The sequence below is a fragment of the Salminus brasiliensis genome, chromosome 17 (assembly GCF_030463535.1).
Source record: "Salminus brasiliensis chromosome 17, fSalBra1.hap2, whole genome shotgun sequence".
NCBI lineage: Eukaryota > Metazoa > Chordata > Actinopteri > Characiformes > Bryconidae > Salminus > Salminus brasiliensis.
This window is the reverse complement of record NC_132894.1, coordinates 15407515-15427755: the sequence shown is the minus strand read 5'-3', so window position 1 is coordinate 15427755 and position 20241 is coordinate 15407515. Positions and strand designations below refer to the sequence as shown.

The 20241-nt window shown below is 41.9% G+C and overlaps 1 protein-coding gene across 2 annotated transcripts; it reads left to right on the top strand.

Moving 5' to 3' along the window:
* Positions 1-904: 904 nt before the first annotated feature.
* LOC140538037 (hyccin 2) lies at positions 905-18900 on the top strand. 2 transcript variants are annotated; one of them, XM_072660432.1, is made up of 13 exons: positions 905-1172; positions 7972-8065; positions 8472-8529; positions 8723-8827; positions 9122-9301; positions 9410-9490; positions 10402-10517; positions 13095-13190; positions 13807-13923; positions 14514-14601; positions 14887-15037; positions 15679-15813; positions 16549-18900. In XM_072660432.1, exons 3-13 carry the CDS (start codon positions 8479-8481, stop codon positions 17136-17138), a joined length of 1710 nt encoding a protein of 569 aa, XP_072516533.1. In that variant the 5' UTR covers positions 905-1172; positions 7972-8065; positions 8472-8478; the 3' UTR covers positions 17139-18900. The 2 variants fall into 2 exon arrangements, with proteins under 2 accessions (XP_072516533.1, XP_072516532.1); XM_072660431.1 differs by lacking the exon at positions 15679-15813.
* The last annotated feature ends 1341 nt before the right edge of the window (positions 18901-20241 follow it).

Here is a 20241-nt window from a genome sequence, read left to right as displayed (position 1 = left end):
GATTTTACCCTTTCAACACTTTGCTGAAAATACAGTATAATACAAAAGTTTGGCTATACCCTGGTCAACATTTTTGGGGTTTTCTAAGTAAAAAAGAATATATATATATATATAATTTTTTTTGTATATTTTTTATATATATATAATTTTTTTAGAATGTGCAGAAGTGTGTTGTCTGTAGATGTGCTGTGATTTTTATTATATTTAAACTACATCATGTAATTTGAGCGGGGTGTCCAAACTTTTGCACAACTCTGTGCTTTCGCCTTTGGCTGTTAACGTGTGGACGGCGAGAACCACATCATGCAAATCACTCACGTGCAGAAATGTCCACATCGTCAACGATTCAATAACCGGTTCTTTTCAATAAACCGCGGGAATCGATTCACACGTCGAGTGAATCGAGCTTCTAGTGGAATCTGCAGGCAGCATTAAAGATCGCTAACGGTTAAAAACCTCTTATAAAACCAGACTCACCTTCTTAGCACGTGCTTACATTTTCTCCCCGTAAGACATTTTTTTCCTTTTACTTGTTTGCTTTCCGAGTCTGTCTCCATCAGGAGAAGTACCCTACACTAGTAGAGGTAACCTCAGGATCGCTGAGCTGAACTGAACGACCTTTTTTAAACGGAGCACGAGAGCGAAGTTCGCCTAATTTGTGAATCAATGAATCGTTGGTTTGGACGATTGATTCATTGAAGCGGACGGTCGGGGGGAATCGGTTTAGTAAACTGAATCAAACTGTTCATCACGGCTCTCGTGGCCGCGTTATCGAGTCACCTGCTCACCTGACCAATCGAGGCGCCCACCCTCTCGCCTACAGCCAATGGGAAGGCAGGACGCGCGTCAGCCTGCAGAGCTGCGAGTTGGCAGGGGGGGAGGAGGAGGAGGAGGAGGAGGGGGGTGATAGATGCAAACACTGGAGGATTCTCCGGTCTTAACGCTTACAGAGGCCGCTCTGTACGCCGACGGAGCCGCGTTAAGGGCCCACTGGAGTCGCCTTGGCAGTAATGGTCTTCCTCAGAGCTTCGACGGCCGTCGTGTGGGGTCTTCGTTTTTAGCAGCTCGCACAGTGCAGAGTAAAGGAGGCGCGGAGGAGCGGAGGAGCTGAGGCTCGTCCTCTTCATATGAGCCCTCTTCTTCCCTGCAGCATCTACACCAGCCCACCACCGGTACGTAGCTATCATTCACACGACCACTCGGGGCGAGAAACACGGCCATATAGGCCACGTATACTCCTGAAGGGCATGTGGACGCGGTTACGCGGCGCTGAAGACCACCGCTGTCACCAGAGAACAGTAGCTGCTGTTTTGGGGGTCGAGGAAGCCCTGACCGTGAAGAGGTTAGCTAGCTAACGTGGCGACCTGTCGTGTGGAGATTAGCGAAACACTGAAATGTGAACCTCGAGGGCTGAGGAAAGGTCAGTGGTTCCGTGCTCCTTGCGTGTCTGGCCGTAAGCTTCCTCCTTGGGACTACAGAGCTGGGTTTACTGACACACACAGACCCCCCCCCCCCACACACACACGGATACATCAGTATTGTCACCGACCCTTTAGGGACTAATGTCGAGGCTTAGGTGCAGCAGGGGGGCTGTCACAGGCTGGAGCAGGCGCACGGTGGACTGGCTGTGTGTGTATGAATGAGCTGAATGGGCCCAGGTCCAGTAGGTCCAGTAATACAGCAGTGTGAGGAGCACTCGGGCCTGAGTGTTAGGAACTGCTAGCTTCCTAACTTCTGCGCAGTGGTCCTGTAAGTATGGTACATCAACATGAGACCACCCCTATCCCAAACCCCGCCCACCTGTTCTAACTAAAGCTGTGACTGTGGTAAGGAGAAGGTAGACAGACGCAGGCGAGGCTTACAATGGGTAGGCAAATGAATACACAGGAAAGGAAGACAGGGAGTGAACATCTCCAGCTATGAGGAAAGTCAAAAGCAGGGACACCCGGCTCAATCCTGAGCGCTGAGCGCACAGCAGAGTTACAAATGAGTGCATAACTGTGTACTCTAGTGTGAGATGAAACTTGATCTGCATGCCCCATTGGAGGTGCTTTGGGAGGGCGGCCTCCTTCTATTGGTGGAGAACTGAGAACTGAGAAGTGTCAGTTGTGTGACGAGGGAAGCAAACAGTATGTTCCCCCTGTCTGACCAGAACATCCCAGCATTAGGCCATTGATCTAGGCCTCAAGTCATTCTTGAATCAGTTCTGCTCTATTTGTCCACTAGGTTGTTCGATGGCCGTAGACTACATCAGGAGCTGCTTATCTCTCTGTAAGTAGCTGGATCAGTGCCCTCACCAAGGACTAACATTGTGCAGTAAAGAGACCGGCTAATACCCAGGCCAGATTAGGAGAGACTGCACACCAGCTGGCTAACTTGACAGGATTGCGAGTGATTAAAAGCACCTCGTTGTCAGAGAAAGCGGACCCAAACACAATGCAACAGATGGCATATGTGCTGCATGTCAGCACGCACAGGTCGCTTTGTTTGTACATCATGGCCTGCAAGCATGCCCGTGTGCACCGACTTGGGCTGTGTTCCTGTGTTCCTAAGAGTTCCTATTTGAGCCATGATGCACAGTGAAGCAAGGATGAGGAAAAAGAGTGTCGAGGTTGTGGGTATGCACATGAGCTTGAGATAGAGAGGAGTGTGTTGTACAAGCAGATGTCAGCAGTGCATGTGCCTGTGACCGTGCAAGCATGTGCTGCTGACAGAGTGGAGTGTTTTCAGACTGCCATTGGTTTAAGTGCTGACCGGCGCCCTGCTGCTGTTGTCAGGTCTGTGGTGTACTGTTTCATGTCGGTGTGCTGCTTTACTTTAGATCTTCCTCTGGAAAACACCCTTTCCCCACCATTCACTTTCTCTCGTCTGTGCCTTTCCACTAAGCTCTTTTTAGCAATGTCTATTTTAGGCCTCGAACTAAGTCCTCGTTTAAGGGAGTGTATACACTTAATTATCTGGCACAGAGGCTTGTAAGCTTCTTACCCAGTAGAAGGGGTTAGAGACCAAGGCTCTCTGGCCTGCTGGAACCAAACACTGAGAAAAATACTGTGTTTGATCATGTTGCCTCTGGTTGAGCTTTTTAACCCTCCTGTTTTGCATTCAGTCAGGGATTAGGGCTGCAGTACAGAGTGTACTGAAAGCAGTAAGGGATCGTACCCGTATGTACAAGATTGCTGTCTGTACAAGATTGCTGTAGTTGACAGTTGCAGCATGTTTTCCTTCACCCAGAGCAGGTGACCAGTTAAGAGTAGTTCAGCCATGCACCCTAATGTTGCTGAGTGTGAACGGGAGCTGGTGGTCACTGAAAGCTGGTAAGCATCATGTCATATGAACAGTGCAAATCGGCCACCGTTTATTTTCATTGCCTGTTAGCAACATTGGCATGACTGACTGAAAAAAAAATTCTAAAGATATGACGCTGCGTTAATCAATTATGTCAGGCCTCTAAGTTCATTAAACTCTCATGTAACCCCTTTAGTGCTGCGTTAGAAATAACCTTCACCGGCCTAGACCTACATAAGTATATGATTGAGGTTTGGGCTGCTTTAAATTGGATTTAGAAGTCTCATCAAATAGGGGGCACATGTTTAGCGCAGTGCTGACGTGACCTGTCTAAAGTCCTACCAGTGTAGTTAGTCGGTATGTAGTGCAGACTAATGTTTGCCTGTGAATGACCAAGTCTAGGACTTTTCTTCTCTTGCAACAACACTTTGTCAGTCATTAACAGGGATAGACTGTTACTACTACTACTACTACTACTACTACTCGGCGGAGGCTGAATTTCCTCACATGGCCAGTATCAGTTATGTAAGTACTACAGAGAGACTCTTCATACTGTGGCATGTCAGTCATGTAGAGTCTGTATTGCTGCAATGTTAAGTGTTTGGCTCTGTATTGTATTTAGACTACATGTAAGCTAAGGACTAGAGCATTAGATCGGCACCGCTTTTTATGGTGTTTGATTTTCTGCTAAATGTAAATGGGCCCATTCACGTACACACAAGGCACATTTTAGCCACACTTTTACTGTATTGAAAAATGCATTGGTGATGCCACTCTCATATAGAATGGGTTATTGAATATTTGTGAGTTGTTACAGCTTTAAAAACAACATATTGATGGATAACAGAGAGTTAAATGCAAATAAATGGAACATCCTTGGTGATACAAATCAAAAGGATGTAAATAAAACTGACATATGCTTGAAATTAATCGTGTTTATATTGTGTGTATGTGTGAATGTGTTTGTGTACAGCTGAAATGACTCATTTGAGAAAATAGTGACATGTGAAGGCTGTGTTAGGAAGGTCACCTGGATGTGCTTGTTTGGCGTTTAGACTTGCTGTCTCTTGTCACATTTGATTTGGAATAGTTTTGAACCCAATTGAAACACAGTGGGAAAAGTAAGCTTTTCCACGTAACTGGAACCACTTGTACCTCAACATAAAGTGGCATCATCGCTTTGTGGTCCAGTTTAAAAGAGAAGTAGTTCACAAAGTGCGTCACTGTGCAGATTATCATGTAGGTACTATTCTAAATAAGGTCTTCCTTGGTTTGCTTCTTGGAATATTTTTGAAGGAAAAAAATGATTTTGGCGAGCATTTATGAGGAGGAAATTGGTTACATTTGATGTCCAGTTTTGTTAGCAGCTTTAAATATCTTAGTTTCTCCCAAGGTAAACTAAAGAAGCCCACATCAGATATCAAACATGTCTTGGTTGATCCACTGAATCTTGGTTAAGTGAAAAATCCTTTAATGAGGTCAGCACTGGTCATGTTTTATTGGTCTTTGCTCCATGCATGAGACTAGACTAGCTATGGCTTAATTAACACACTAATGAAAATATTATAAATGTAGACATGTGCAGTGTGCGTGTGTATATATAGAGTGTTTAATATGATCACGGCCTAGTAGTAAATCCAAAATATCTCAGCTTTAACAAATTTAGACAGAGATGATGTGTCAGTTTAAAAAACCTACATAATGTAAAGATTTTGAATGATCTGGATTTTTTGTTTACGGTGCTGTAAAGACAAACACAAGTTTATTTTTAACTGTTAACAAGAAAGTGCCAATCAAAATAATCTGAGTGTCTTTTAACTTTAACAGTATTCCTCAGGTACAGTCATGTGGTGGATATATCATATAAAGTCGGTGCGCTGAATTTTCGTCTGATAAGTTTTGTTCAAGCAGAATCCACTGCTAGAGATGAATGACTGGAATTTAGCCCTTCTGTCCAGAAGAAAAACTTTGTCCTTGTAAAATCTGTCCTTGTTCCAGGAATGAGTGTTTGTCTGCAAAGTTTAAAGGACAGTAGAGAAAAAGGTGAATGTGTGGCAATCTTTAGTAAAAAAAAAAAAAATATATATATATATATTTTTTTTTTTTTATTATTTGATTGCAGAAGTCAATATTCAAGCACCCATTATCTTATGTTACCCACTAAATGCTTACTGCTTGCTTAATGTTTATGTATTTATTTTATTGACCATATTTGTGGATTATTATACATTTATTTCAGGTAGTAAACTCTTGATCTGATGTCTCTAGCCTATCAGTAGGTTTAATGTGATTCCTCTAAATTGATTCCTAAAAATGTTGAACTGACCCTTGCTATAAAGACTAAAACCCTTTACCAACCATTTTGTAAATACGTGCAGTTATTAGGGGCAGAACAGGCACTAAGAAGTGAATTGGAGAGAGAATAGAAGGGTCGAAGCTTTCACATGAACATCGGCTGTGTCTGAAACTGGAGGTAGCCAGCTGACCTGATGCCTTGCTGTCCTCTCTTTCTCAGAAGGCAGTGTAGCGATGAAGGTCTCTGTAACCAAATCAAGAAGGCAACAATAAGTCCTGACGTTGCCAAAGTATCGTCAGCTCACTGCTAGATATGAGCGTTTAGCTGTATTGTCATTGGCCATTAGCATTTTTGTTTAAATAAATAGAGGGCTGGATTAGTGCACTTCAGTTCAGACTTGACTGGACGCCGTCCTGACTCAGAGTCCTGTCTGAGTAGGTGAACATGTATATTGGCTAGTGAATTAGCTTGATCTAGGCTGTGTATATTGGCTCGTGGCTAGTGTGTTAGCTTGGGGCTAGTGAATTAGCTCGAGGCTGACCATGTGTGTTGACTCAGGGCTAGTCTATTAGCTCGTAGCTAATGTATTAGGTTGACGCTGAACATGTATATTGGCTAGTGAATTAGCTTAATGTGTACCATGTGTGTATATATTTCTAGCTAGCGTGTTTGCTTGTGGCTAGTGCATTAGCTGATGGGCTGATTTGTGTATATTGGCTTGTGGCTAGTTTGTTAGCTTGTTCATTAGCTTGATGCCGACCATACATATTGACTAGTGACTAGTGGCTAGTGTATGAGCCGTTGGGCTAGGCCATTAACTCGAGGCTGACCGTGTATATTAACTCATGGCGAGGGTATTCCTTATGGCTACTGCATTAGCTGAAGGGCTGACCATGTGTATTGATCCATGGTTACTGTGTTACTATCTCACTAAGGGCTAGTGAATTAGCTCGAGGCTGACTGTGTATATTAAATCATGGCTAGTGAATTAGCTCGAGGCTGACCGTGTATATTGGCTTGTGGCTAGTGTGTTAGCTTGTACATAAGCTTGAGGCGGACTGTATATTGACTCTGACACTGGCTGAAGAAATACACATTTCCACTTTAGATGCCCAAGATTGGAACATTGTTGGTGATTTAATATATTTTTTATCTATTTATTTATTTATTTTTGGGCAAGAAGCTTATGTGTTGTGAATTGCATCTATATATAATAATGCTTGTGAATACACTTCCTGATAGTTTTTAGATAGGTCAGTAAAAACAATTTCCATACCAGTTCACTTATACGCTAGTCTTATACCTGTCGCTGTTTCTACCATACGAAAACCTGTGAATAGTGAAGACGGCCATTTTGCAGTCCCCACTCAGACAAACCCACCCGCCCGGCCAAGTTGGGGCAGTTGCTGCCTGTTTCACACAAACATCTCTAACTAAAATGTAATGTGTAATGCTTCCACGCTTTTGGAGATGTCTTTGGCTGACTCCACCAGTGAGGCAGCAGCCACGTCCATTGCGGTGTCAGGCAGGCGGCTCATTAGCTGGGCCTGCCTGGCTGCTAGCCACAGCAGTGCCAGGGTTGTTTCCTGTCTTAATGGTGGAACTTTGTGTTGGTCGGCACCCTGACAGAATGTTGCCTCAATCAGGGTTTTGATAGGACTTGAAAAGAAGGCTTAACTGCAGCAAGTCTCTTAAGCAGACATTTCTGTCAAGTGCGTCACATGACTTACCCCATGATAAAATATTTTTCTACTTTTTCAAGGAAGATTGTTTTGTAATTTTGTAAAGCAGAAGAATGTATTATGCTTTATAATTAACCGTTTTAAAACCTTACATTTTACTGATATATTTAGTAGAAATTTTAAGTTTCAGTCTAGTTTTAGTTGTGATTTTTCAATGCATTTGTCTTATTTGTATCCCGCCTTTTGTGTTGTAATACAGCCAAGCGGCGAGGTTCTCTCTTAAGCATATGGTACTTGGCCAGACAGAAAGGACGTTTGATTGAGATCTTTAAAACCTTTAATCAATGTTCAGATAATGTGACACTATTGCTAATAAATCGTTCTGTGCATGGGAGATGCCGTATGTCGTTTATAGGTCATCTAAGGCTGTCTGCTGCTCCTGTGGGAGTGGAGATGTTCACAGAAGCTGGATTTGGCATGTGAAGCACATGTTTTTTTAGTCTCAAACCGCTCTGTGATATCTTTTAATTAGGACAGGACACTTTGTCTAGAGCACACGTAGGAACAGAATGCAGAATTCCCACATATAATGTGACGCCCTGTCAGTGGCTGGTTGACACATGCACACTGGGTAACTGTAGGAGCTGTGATCCTGTTGGTGCAGGTGGAAAAGAATGAGCATCATTTCTCTCTGCTCTTTCTTCTCAGGTTGTTTGGCCAGCGATCAGCAGATCAACAGACAAGATGAAGAACCAGAGTCAGATCCTCCCTCTCCAGCACTGCTAAAGCTTGAGTGAGCGAGGTAAGATCAGGAAGCTGTTTCACAAAGCAAGATTTCTCAGTAAGCTTGATAATTTGTGCCTACAGTGGCTTTCTGAGGGGAATATTTCTTTCTCTCCATGCTTCAGGTCATCTTCTGTAACCGTTTCTCTCTGTTTACTTGTATTCCAAACACCCAGGCTTTGTTGTGAGGTCAAAGGAAAAAGTTCAATGTATGACTGCTGTAATCCAGTCATTTCTGTGGTTCGATTTATAGCAGGTTAAAGCCGCCAGAGTAAAAATGGCTGACATGGCGGAATTGAAAAGAACCAAAATCCCTGAGAAACATCAGCGATAATCAAATTACTCAACCTCCCCGTTTAAATCAAATCAAAACTGCTTAAGTGCCAGTAGTGCTTACGATTTGCTCTTACTCTCTTTATTTTAAGGTGGACCATGCTCTGTCCAGAGCGTGGCGTGGTGGAGGAATGGCTCTCAGAATTCAAGGTATACGTATTTGCTAGTTCAGTGTTCTTGAACGCTTCCTGTGTCAGATAGTCTTTATGTAAATTTAGGTCTGTCATTAATTACTCTCGGGTCCTTCTACAAAACCTGAAAGAATAATTTTGTTTGTTGTTGTTCCAAATAGGGATAAAAATGACAAATTAGCTTTTTCATCAATACCTTTTATCTTCCTTAGACGTTACCTGACGATCTGATCCCTGGCTATACATGCCGTCTGCGTCTGAAGAAAGGCCTGGTGCCAGCTCTGTATGCTGTTATCCAGGAGCAGCCTTGCAGTGAGGTATCCCCGCTTCTCAATAAGTGTTTACACTTCAGACTGTAGTTTTCTTAGAAGAGAGCTCCCTCTACCCTTATTTATTGTGCAACCACTGTGGGAACTTCCTTTTTGTTGTGTTTGTTCTGCAGGGCAGCCGTCAAGCCTTGCTTAGAGAAAATACTTTTTATCTCCCTTTTCTGCCTTTTTCTGTCTTGTTTAATAATCTTTCTTTTGTGTTTTTCTTGTTCGTTTTGTCTCATAGATTCATCCTCATAGTCTATTTCATTTTGCTCTGTTCTGTGTGTGTTTTTTGTGTAGCTCCTTGCTCCAGTGTGTCACCAGCTGTTTGAGCTGTACCGGAGCACGGAGGTGGGCCTGCGCCGCTTCACCCTGCAGTTCCTGCCTGAACTTATCTGGGTGTACCTGCGCCACACTGCCAGCAGGGAACGCCATCGCAGCGGCTGTGTAGAGGCCTTGCTGCTGGGCATCTATAACCTAGTGAGTCGTGTTGGGTCTTCCAAAGCCGGTGTGGGCTAAGGGCAAAGTCACAGTACTGTGCTCGTTCTGACCCGTCACTGTGTCCTGTTTTTATCTGTTTATCTGTAGGAGATTGTGGACAGTAAAGGAAACAGCAAGCTTTTGTCCTTTACCATACCCTCCCTCTCCAAGCCTTCCATATACCATGAGGTAAGAGGTCACACAAACAGCCTTATTAGGCATCATGGATCATAGTAGTTGTCTTGGATCAGCAAATGTTTCTAATACACCATGTGGGGCTTTGGCGTTTTGTATTTCATTATACATGTAAGAGAAATCTGCAACGTGAACTGCATTAGTAGATTTGCTGGACTCATGCCATCATGATACTTTTTTGTGGTTGTTGCGTATTTAAAATTCTGTATTGCTCCCACTTTAAATCAACAGGGTATGTAAATAAGCAGTTAATGATGATAAAATGAAAGTGGGGATGTTAAAAACAATGAAAAGGCCTTAGGCCTACCATTTACTATGATTTTCTGTTGAAGAACGTTCACAGAATGTTAAAGATTATGCCAGAAAGGCACCCTCTATGACTTTGCGAGAGTGGTACTGACTAAATGTCCTCATCTGTAGTCTAAAGAGCCTTATTGCTGTATGCAACCTTTCAGACACTCTCTTCATTTGCTTTGATTGTTTTCAGTCTGGCGTGTTCAGTCTGGCTTATAGTGAGCAATTTCCTCTGTACACTTTTTTTTTTTTTTTCTCCCCCTCTCAATTCTCTAAATCACTATGGGGGCATTTGGGTTAATAACAATGAGAAGCCACTGTTCTCGATGCAAAAATGAGAACGCAAAGAAATGCTGCCTGATCTAATCATATAGTCAGGATTTCGGTAAGAGTTGGTAACACTCAGCAGACAGCCTGACTCAGCTGAGAAAACAAAAAAGAAGCCAGGCAAATCACAGAACATGGCTTTTGCTGTCCTTGTGCTTCGTTCATTCAGTGAGTGAAGCATCCTTGCTAATTAATCGCCACTGTGCTTGCCTTTTATTAAAAGTAAGACAGAACTCCTATCCTGTCTCCAGTTTATCAAATCATTATGTCTCTTTGTGTTCTAGCCCTCCAGTTTAGGCTCTATGGCTCTGACAGAGGGAGCTCTAAGCCAGCATGACCTGATCAGAGTAGTGTACTGCGGCCTGCTGCCCCAGAGAGAAACCTTCACTTCTCAGAACAGGTACCATGTGGGGATCCTGCATCTCCAGTGTCAGTTGTGTTCCAAAGTATAACGGATACCTGCAGTAGAGGACTTGTGAAACCGTGCGGCCTCTTTTACCATCCTGAACCTGATCTGAGGCTCAGCTCTGCTAATGTCTTAATGAACATCAATTCAGTTTGATTGCAGTCTTTTGGGAATGGATTTAACATCTTAAGTTAAGCATTTATAAAAATATTGAATGTCAATAAATTGATTTGTAATCAATTCAGACATTCCAAAATTGATGCAGTATTTTTTTTTTTATTCTTTCTGTTTGGAGGAATAAAAGCATTTTACACCCTAAATGCACACAGTAAAATATTTTCCCAAATACAGCTGGATGTATCATATTATCGTGATAAATTGCATAATTTTTTCTGAGCATTGTTTATTTAGCAAACAAATGCAATGATTTGGTGATGACCTATTTTGCATGTTAAAAACTAGACGAGAAATAAACAAAAAGTAACATTTGAAAACAAGAAATATGACCATGTATCACACGCTCACCCAACAAAAAAAGAACCAATAATGTAAAAGACTGACTAATTAATATGTCTTAAATGTTAAATGGCTGTTCAGTGAGACAGCAATTCCTACAGTCTTTGTAGCATTTCAAACATTGCATGATTATGCCTATAATCAATCTTAAGGGGCAACAAGAGACCCTCAGTCAGTGAAATATTGTACATCCGCACTACACTGTATCTGTTAAATTGGACAATATATGGGTGAAATATTAAATAAATGCTAAATGTATTTGAAGAAAAAAGGAGCCATATTGCTCCCATCATTTCTGATGTTAAACGTGTTTTTAAATGTAACATCATTTTCAAGCTGTTGTTTATGATGGTTAGCAAAAAATATGACCTGAATAGTGAAACCTTGTTTTTTTAATTGAAACAAATAATAACATGATTGAAACTAATATACATTTCAGTCTAGAGAAGAAGAATAAAACTAAATCTAAATCACCTGCCAAAATGAGAACTGTTTCTGAGTATATGTGAGTTCTTCTGGAATGCTGATCAACATGTTTCATTACAAAGGAAGTACAGTTAGCCCTGGATAACTGAATATAGTGCCGGGCACAGTTTCTGATAGAATTTCTAAATGTATCCCCACTGATTTAAAATTATAAATTATAAAAATCGCAACATCAACGTCAGTATCGTGAAATTATATTTATGCCATTTTGTCCCAGCATATTGGATTAGTGTGGGAGTTTTGTCACCTGAAAATAACACTGGCAGGTGCTTCTTTTTCAGCAAACGCTGCCATGAGACTGTCTACACTTTCCATCTGTTTATTGGGCTGTATTTAACTTTTTCTCTTTACAAGTCTGGTGATGTTCTGTCTCTCGTAGCTTATTTTTATGCCATGCGACACGTTTTCAGTTGAATTTAGGTCATGCTCTAACTACTGTGGGCCACCGCAAGACCTTTACCTTTTTGCTGCTACTAATGTGTAGTCTGAGTTGGTTTTAAAAAAAATGCCAGATTTAATTTTGCTCTGTGCCGTGTCAGTTTTGTAGCCGTGCAGATGAGACTTTATTACAAGATGATGTTTTTGGAGTTTACTGTTGTATATCCTGCTTTTTGGGGTTTTTTTTTGCACAAAGCCCTTTGCTAGAAGAAAGGTCTTGGTATTCCTGGTTTTCTTCCCAATTTAGCCAGAGCTCTCCCCAGTCACATGATGCTAGTAACACTGGAAGATTGAAGGCTATCATGGTGCTTCCTCCAAGTTACATAAGGCATCATGACTTCTTTTCAAACGCAGTGTCTTCGGACAGGTGAACAAACTTGGAGGAGAACACTGCCATTTCTAATACGTCAACTAACAGACACCTGCATTGACTTACACCTTGCTGAATGATTTGGGTGAGAGTGAGGGCCATCCTACTGATGCTACTCTCAAACTAAAAAGAAGTTGGGAATTCAGTCTTTTGTACAAGTGCAATTAAGTCAGTGGTATTTTGCAATTTCTATGAGAAATACAGCACCTTCACCAAATACATCTTTACCAAGCCATAATATGAGTCGATTTACTTGTTTAATGTAAACACTGCTCCAACGTCTTCACCCTTCACCCAGCATTCCCGTTAAACTGCATGTTGCTGGGGTTCCGCACGTCTGAAACAATGAGTGAGGCTAATTATGCTGTTGCTGTGGCATAACTCCAGAGCTAGCTATTTTTGATGGGTTAACTGTGTATAAAGTTGTACATTACTATATTAGAAAACCTCAGCTAATAGCCAGTTGGTTTAGTCAGAGTAGCAGTTCTGCCGTATGTATGCTAACTGGGGTTTGATTGTCTGCCCAGGCAAGCACCATGTTATACTAGAAAACTGTGAATTCCAATACTACATGGGGACCACGGTGCATTGTGGAGAATGGGCATGCCAACAGTGTATCATGTAGATGGACTTTTTTTTTGTTGTTTTTTTTTTTAGTTTTTTCAGTTCAGGGTCTCTAACACCATGGCGTGGAATATACTGTATATACTTGATTTGTTGGTGTGGGGTAAGAAAAGGTGAATACTGTGTGTTTTATGCAGGTTTGAGGTGCTGTCCTTCCTCATGCTATGTTACAACTCTGCTGTGGTCTATATGCCTGCATCCTCCCATCAATCAGCCTGCAGAATGAGCTCACGGTAATGAATTCTTACTCCTCGTAATCCTTCAGTGTGTTACTTTATGATTTATAAAAAAAATATTATTAATTTATTTATTTTTAGATTTGCTTTGTTCCTTTTTGGAATTCAGTAGTTTTTGCGTCCTAATTTTTTCTTTTTCATTTTTTCAGAATTTCTTTTAAGTCATCTGTGATTCTCCTTTCTGTACTTTTTTTTCTTTCTTTCAGTAATTTATTTACTTATGTGTATTGTATGTTTATTTATTTTGTATCATTGCTAGAATTAGAATAGAAATAGACTTTCCGTTTCTCTTTGCTCTGTTTTATCTTCGTGTATTTTTGGCAAAGAGAGCTTACTCCTCCCACTGGAAAGAGTGAACTAGACAGAAAGTAAATGAATGGGGGTATTGACTAGATGTGGAGTGCAAAGGCCCTCTGTTGGCCACAGTATTACCATACAGATGTGTAAATAAACATGTCCTTAAGAAGTCCATGAATAAACAAAGCATTAACGATTCACTGAATAAGCAGGTCTTTAGGACTCGGAGTGAGGCCAACCTGCACTTTCTGTCTTTCCCTTTTTTCTGTTTCTATCTCACATTCATTTTAAGCCTATCTCTTATTTTATTGCTCAGATTGTGTGTGTGCGGTTACCCACGGCAACAGCAAAAGTTATGGAGGGAGCCCTGCAACCGTGTACGCTTGGACCCGGAGTTTATGGTGCAAATGCTGACCGCAGTTTACCATGCCATGTGAGTTCGTCAACCTCTGTTCCAACAGTGCAGATAGGGCTGTTAGCTCCGTCCCCCAACTCCATTCAGCCCACTTCCTTTAGTCGCCCATCTATGAGCTGTGCTCTCATTGGGCTTGTTGCCCTTGTGAATGTGCTCCACTTCTTTGTGATAATTTGTTTAACTGGACTGCAGTGCAAATCCTCGTTCAGCCATCTGGAAACAGTTCAGCATTCTCAGTTCGCACCGCCGCTCTTTGAGCAGTTTGTGTGTGTGTCCGCTAGACTGAAATGCATCGAGCTAAATCATTACTAAGAAGTCTGGATCGCCCACTAAATGCTTTTCACTGCACATGTGTCATGTTAGAGGTGCCAGAATGAACTAACAGGGCAGAACAAATTGTAGAGGCCTGGGGGTTTCTGATTGTTGTACAGCCTAGCTAGCAAAAAAGACTCTTCTGTTGACCTTTTGCTTTAGATTTAGCTACCATCTTTGACCACTGTTCAAACTGGAGGCAGACAGTGAGGTGAAGTGTGACTGTTTTACGTCTCATGTATACATTCATTAACTAGACAGAATGCTGACGTGATGCCCCTGTTCCTTTAACACAGATATAACGGCCAGTGGGAACTCGGAAGAGAAGCATTGGAGGACATCTTGTACCGAGCACAGCTAGAACTTTATGCCCAGCCGTTACTGGTAACAGCTTTCTTTCTGTCTCTAGTAAATAACACCCTGATAAAACATTCTCTCCTCACATGCCCAAGTCTGTTTTGTGTGATTTGATATGTTAGTGACCACAAGAGGGCAGCAAAATGCAGCCTTGTTTTTTAAGATTGACTACAGATACATATTAAGATATCCTGTACATACACATAATTCAGACAGAAGACATGTGCCCCACGCAGTCTAATCTTACAGAATTAAAAGCAGAGTGTATTTCATAATGTAAAAAAAGCCTTTTGCTTTATTTTTGATCATTAGGTAGCAAATGCTATGAATCGTTCTTTGCCGCCCCGGCCACCAGAGGGCACACGGAACCTTCTGGAGGTAGAGGTGACCCCAACAAACAAACGAGTGTCTCAAACGGCAATCACTGCTGCCTCCATCCGCAGACTCAGATGGAAACGAGAGGGTATGAGCGCACACACACACACACACACACACACACACACATTTTTTTCTAACACTAGTGAATAAATGCAATCAATCATCAATGCAGTAAAAAGTAACAAACATTTTCTGTTTTGAAAAAATGTGGTTGATAATCCAGTTCCAGATTTCTCCTCGTTGCCCTATTTCTTGCATAGATTTGTTCAAATACACCAGCAGCAGCTTACCTGGTGTAATTTAACAAATCTTCGATTAGTCACACTACGTATTTTATGGTAACTGTGATAAAGCATTACTCCATTTAGCAGTATATATATATTTTTTTTTCAACATTTTTTGCCCAGGTAAATAGCTAAAAATAAGTGTCAGGTTTCAGCCTTTTGCACAGTGCTGTGTATTTGCAAAATCCTGTGTGAATTCCGAGCTGACAGAATTTGGATGTATGTTTTATCTCCTGCAACCACAGTGTTGATGAGAAATGGTTTCTTAATGCTTTACATACATAAAATAAATAATGATATTCTTACACTTTTAGTGCCTCTCTATATATCCGTTTACTACATTTCCCATGTGCATAAATTCAGCTTTCAGCTGGGACGAGGCAGAAACAAGGCTTGCCCGCTGCCAGCCTCTCATGTAGAATGCCTGCTGTTTTCACCTCAGATCGTTTTGATTTCTCGAGCACGGCTGATTTCTACGCCTCCATCACCCCAAGCCGATATTCTCCCCCGGGGAAAGCAGCCAATCCTGTGCCACATGGGTGGACAAAGTGCACGATCCATCTAACTATGAGAGGCGGTATGCAGGGCTAGAGAACGTCTCGGCCAGTAGAAAATCCCCCTGTGGATCCACCTGTGTTCTACAGCATGTGTTTATTACCCAAGCCCTTAGAACAGGGGTGGGGATTTCAGTTCTGGGGGCTAAATTCCTGAGCAGTCTGGTGATTTTCCTGCTGTAAAACATCTGATTCATCTTATCAGTTAATTAGCAGATTTAGTTTAGTGCATTAGAGCAGGGAAATCACCGAATTGTGCTGGACTGCTCTGGTTCCCCATCCCTCTTGTAGACAAGTCTCAGTCCACAGTAGTAGCCTTGTGTACGGTGTTCATCAACCTCTCTGAGGAGTTTCTCACAAAACAAGCTTAATGTTTTCATTAGAATAGATGAAAGCTATTATACTTGAACTCACTATAGACTGAAGTTGAACTAGATTTGTTAACTAAGGATGTAAGTTTGTGTTGTGAAGTGAATTAATCATGTAGTAGACCCCTAAATTTATCTCAATGTTAGCTTGATAACATAGAAAATGTGTAGTTCTTTAGTAGTTTTTGGCCATGGGTGGAGTTCTAGCAGATAGAACTCTTTATTGTGATAATATTTGTGATATTAGTATTTGTACTACTGATGTAACAGTTGCTACGCTTAAAAATAAAGGTTTCTCATTGGTTCTCGTCTTGAATGTATGGTTCATGCAAATGTAAATGGTTACTTTATTCACCATTTGTTTTTTCCGCTTTCTCCTCTGTACATCAGATGCTGATGGTGTAAGTTGTGGCGAGGACTCGTTCGACCCAGATGAAGGCTTCTCCTCCGGGGCCTCCAGCAGCAGCCAGCCCAGCAGTGTGAAGCGAGACTGGGCCGCTGGAGTTAGAACATCCCGGGACCCGGCAGCACGGAACAGAGAGGGCAGTGCCGCAGACACTCGAGCCGCCCTGCGCAGACTCCACCAGCGACACCAATCCCCCCCGCCCAGTATTAACCTCCGCACTGCGGAAAACAGCCGCAGCCCCAGCCCCTGTACCACCAGGAGGTTCCTGGACCCACATTACATTCCTCCCTTCTCTGGCCCTCCGCCCAGAACTGGTAGCACATCTTCCAGTAAGTCTCTAGACTGCACCGGCCTCAACGGCTCGTCCGGGCCCACCGATAGCCTATCGCTTGGCAGCCTCAGTGCAGATAGGGCCCACTGTTTGTCTGCTATAAGCCTGCAGGAGGAGCAGCTTGGGCGGGCAGGAAGGAGCCAAGACCTCCTCTCTCCTGGAAGCCCCTTTTCTTCTGGAAGTCCCTTGTCCAAACAGTCTCGCTCATCCAGTTTTAATATGCAGATAATATCACAGGTGTAAACTAGTTGTGCAGGGCTGAGGTGTGTGTGTGTGTGTGTGTGTGTGTGTGTGTGCGTGTGGGAGGGTGTTTTTGTATGTATGTGTGTGTATGTGAATGTGTGGTAGGTACATGTTTGGAGACTTAATGCAACATGCATGTGTACGAGCATGTCTTTTCGTTTGCGTTTGTGCGTGTGGTGTGTGCGCACGCGTGTGTGTGTGTGTAACATGTTTCACAGTGTGCAACTCTGAGAGTGTCTGAGAGAGTATGTGTGAGTGTATGGGCATGTTTGTGTAAATACATGTGAATAATTTACACTGACATCATTATGCACTGGCGGTTTGCGTGGAAGAAAAGAAGTGTTTTGCACAGTACTTCCCCTTGTGGACATGTTGAGAAGTGCACACAGTTTAAGACTGTTTTTTAATGTGCCATAAATATAGCTATATCAAGAGGAGTAAACGCCTCACTAAATCTGCTGTAACCGAACAACAGACTTGAGAACTGACAATCATGTGAAGAATCAAAAGCTGAGTGGCCTGACAATGCATGATCCAAAGACTTTTATTTGTGAAACTGCAGGAGGTTAAAAAAAATTTAAAAAGGAAAAAAAGCTTCTTCCATTTCATTCGACTGAGCCTACTTGTGTTGCCTGTGCTACTGAACCATCTAGATAAACAGAAAATGTGCACAGCCTCAAAGGATCCATGGAAAAGCTACAGTATGTTGTGCAATGAAAAGCATATATATATAGACAGTCTTGGGAAAATGTTTGGGCATCCTTGGCCAAATTACATTTCATCATATCAATGTGGTCTGTGCGAAAATCTGGGGTAACCCAAACGGCAATCACAGCTTGCAAACGTAAGGCTGCTCAGTCAGTCTTACCAGTCATATGGGAGATTTGATCTAATCTTGCCAGCATTTAACTAGTTCTCTTAGAGTTCTCTTTCAATATTTGGTATCTCACTACAGGAAATGACCAACCATGGAAGTAACAGCAGTGATGAGGTAGCCACCGCCCCCTGTATAAACAGGTGCAGTTCCCAAATTTGCGGTTTTCACTCTCATCGTTGAAGACTTTTCCTGGAACAGCAGTTTCTATTACTAGGGGGGCAGTGGGAGGTGCTTTCCTTACCTCTTCTTTTCCTATTCTTTAGTTCTCCTGAGAGTCCTGTGGGCCTGGACCATCTTTATCCCTCTACCCCCCGGCTTTTCCTGCTCCGTGTCTGATTTAGACCAGTTCGGAAAGCATGCATTACGGGAGATGGCTACATCTTTTCCATAGTGAGATACCATACGGATCATGAAAGAGTGCGCTGGGGATATGGTCAGACTGTCAACCCATATCCGATTTTTTGGCATGTCTAGATTGTATCTTGATTGATTTGATCCCTCAGATACTTATTATTTCAGTACTTAGGGTGCACAAACTTTTGTACAGGCCACATTGATGGTTTGGGATTTAATATGATTTATTTAATTTTATTTTGTAATGTAATGAAACACAGAGTAGCTGTGCGTTAGGGGTTGCTAAAGATATTGTTTTATCTTTGATTAGCTATAGAGGCTGCGTTCACCACTTCAGGTTTTTTTTTTTTAAGTGTAATTTCTCCAAGGGTGCCAAAACTTTTGAATAAGACTGTATGTGTTGTACATTGGAGCAGGTTTGTATTCTGAATTGTGTACATTTATGTAAATAATACTGTAAGATAGAAAGAATATATGCAGTCAGAATCTCTCTATATTGCTTGTACAGAGATGAAAATCTATCTGGTAAATGGTGAATAAATATATTGTGATGTTCACTGAAAAGTTGTGTTGTGATTAAGTAAAGCAGAAACAACCGGGAGGCGTAAAACGGTTTTGTGCATTAAGCATTCATTTGAATGTAGTGTAATTAACACGAAGTGAAAACAATACAGTTGTAAGGTTGCAAAATTGTACCAAGTAATGCTATGAAGAATGTTCAGGTCTAACTACGGAAGTGCTGATCACGAATGTTATGACCAGCTCACACTGAACTGCACAAACACATAACTCATTTCTAGTGTTTTTATGAGCCAAAGATGCAATATAAATATGTATTAGACTGTTAAAACAACATGAAATTAATTAAGACCTACTGTACATCGAAACGCAACTACTGCTAGAATCTGCCAGAATCAATGTAATAAAATGACCAAATATGATCTTGGCTGATTCTGCTTGTGCACCCCTAGCTGTTACTGTTTACTCACTCAGCACTTTATTTAGCCCAGAAAAAAATTACACCACCCCCACCTGCCTGACCTGTTGATACAAGGCTGGTTGGCTCTGTAGATTCATGCTGTTTGCACCAAATCCTGACTCTATTATCCGTGTGTCTCACCAGAGACCAGAGCAGGTTTTGGTGAGCCTGCTGGTGTCCACTGTAGCATCAGGCGTTTGTTCTTGGCTCACAGTAGTAGAACTGTGTGCAGTTGCTTTTCTGCATACCACAACTGTACAGAACTACTGAGCTACCGTAGCCTTTCTGTCAGCTTGAACCAGACTGGCCATTCTTCAGTAACCTCTCTCCTCAAAAAGGACTGTTCACCTAGTCTGGCACCAACAACCATGCTCAGGGTCACTGAAATCCCTTTGTTTGCCTCTATTGGAGGTTGCTGTGAACACTACCTGAAACTCCTGGCCAATATCTGCATGGTTTTCTGCATTACACTGCTGATACATGATTGTATGTCATATCATGGATTCTAACAGGAATTCACTAATATACTTATTCTACTCAGTGACCCTGGAAAATAAAGTGTGTTTATTTCAGAATTGTGAATATAGACAACAAATAAGAAAAGGAGAGCATGGGACACAGGGCAAAACATAAATGGACAGTAGAAATTGTATTCTTTTGCAGTGATGCCCTATGTTTTTATGCCAGGACCACATTTTTCCACATATAACTTTTTCTATTTTATAAACAAGATGTATTGTATTGTATTATTGTAAGATGTGGCTTTTCTTTTTTTTCCATATTAGGAATAGCAGAATATCTTACTTATAATAATAACAGCACCTAAGAAGGATAAATAAACTAAATTTTGGTTTTTCACTGTTGCATGTTGCAGGGATTTCTCCGCTCCAAGA

Excerpts from the sequence above, each read along its gene's own strand:
- LOC140538037 (XM_072660432.1), top strand. The coding sequence starts at position 8,479 with ATGCTCTGTCCAGAGCGTGGCGTGGTGGAGGAATGGCTCTCAGAATTC. Across the intron at positions 8,530-8,722 it reads AATGGCTCTCAGAATTCAAG|ACGTTACCTGACGATCTGAT; the intron begins GTATACGTATTT and ends TATCTTCCTTAG. Across the intron at positions 9,302-9,409 it reads TGCTGGGCATCTATAACCTA|GAGATTGTGGACAGTAAAGG; the intron begins GTGAGTCGTGTT and ends GTTTATCTGTAG.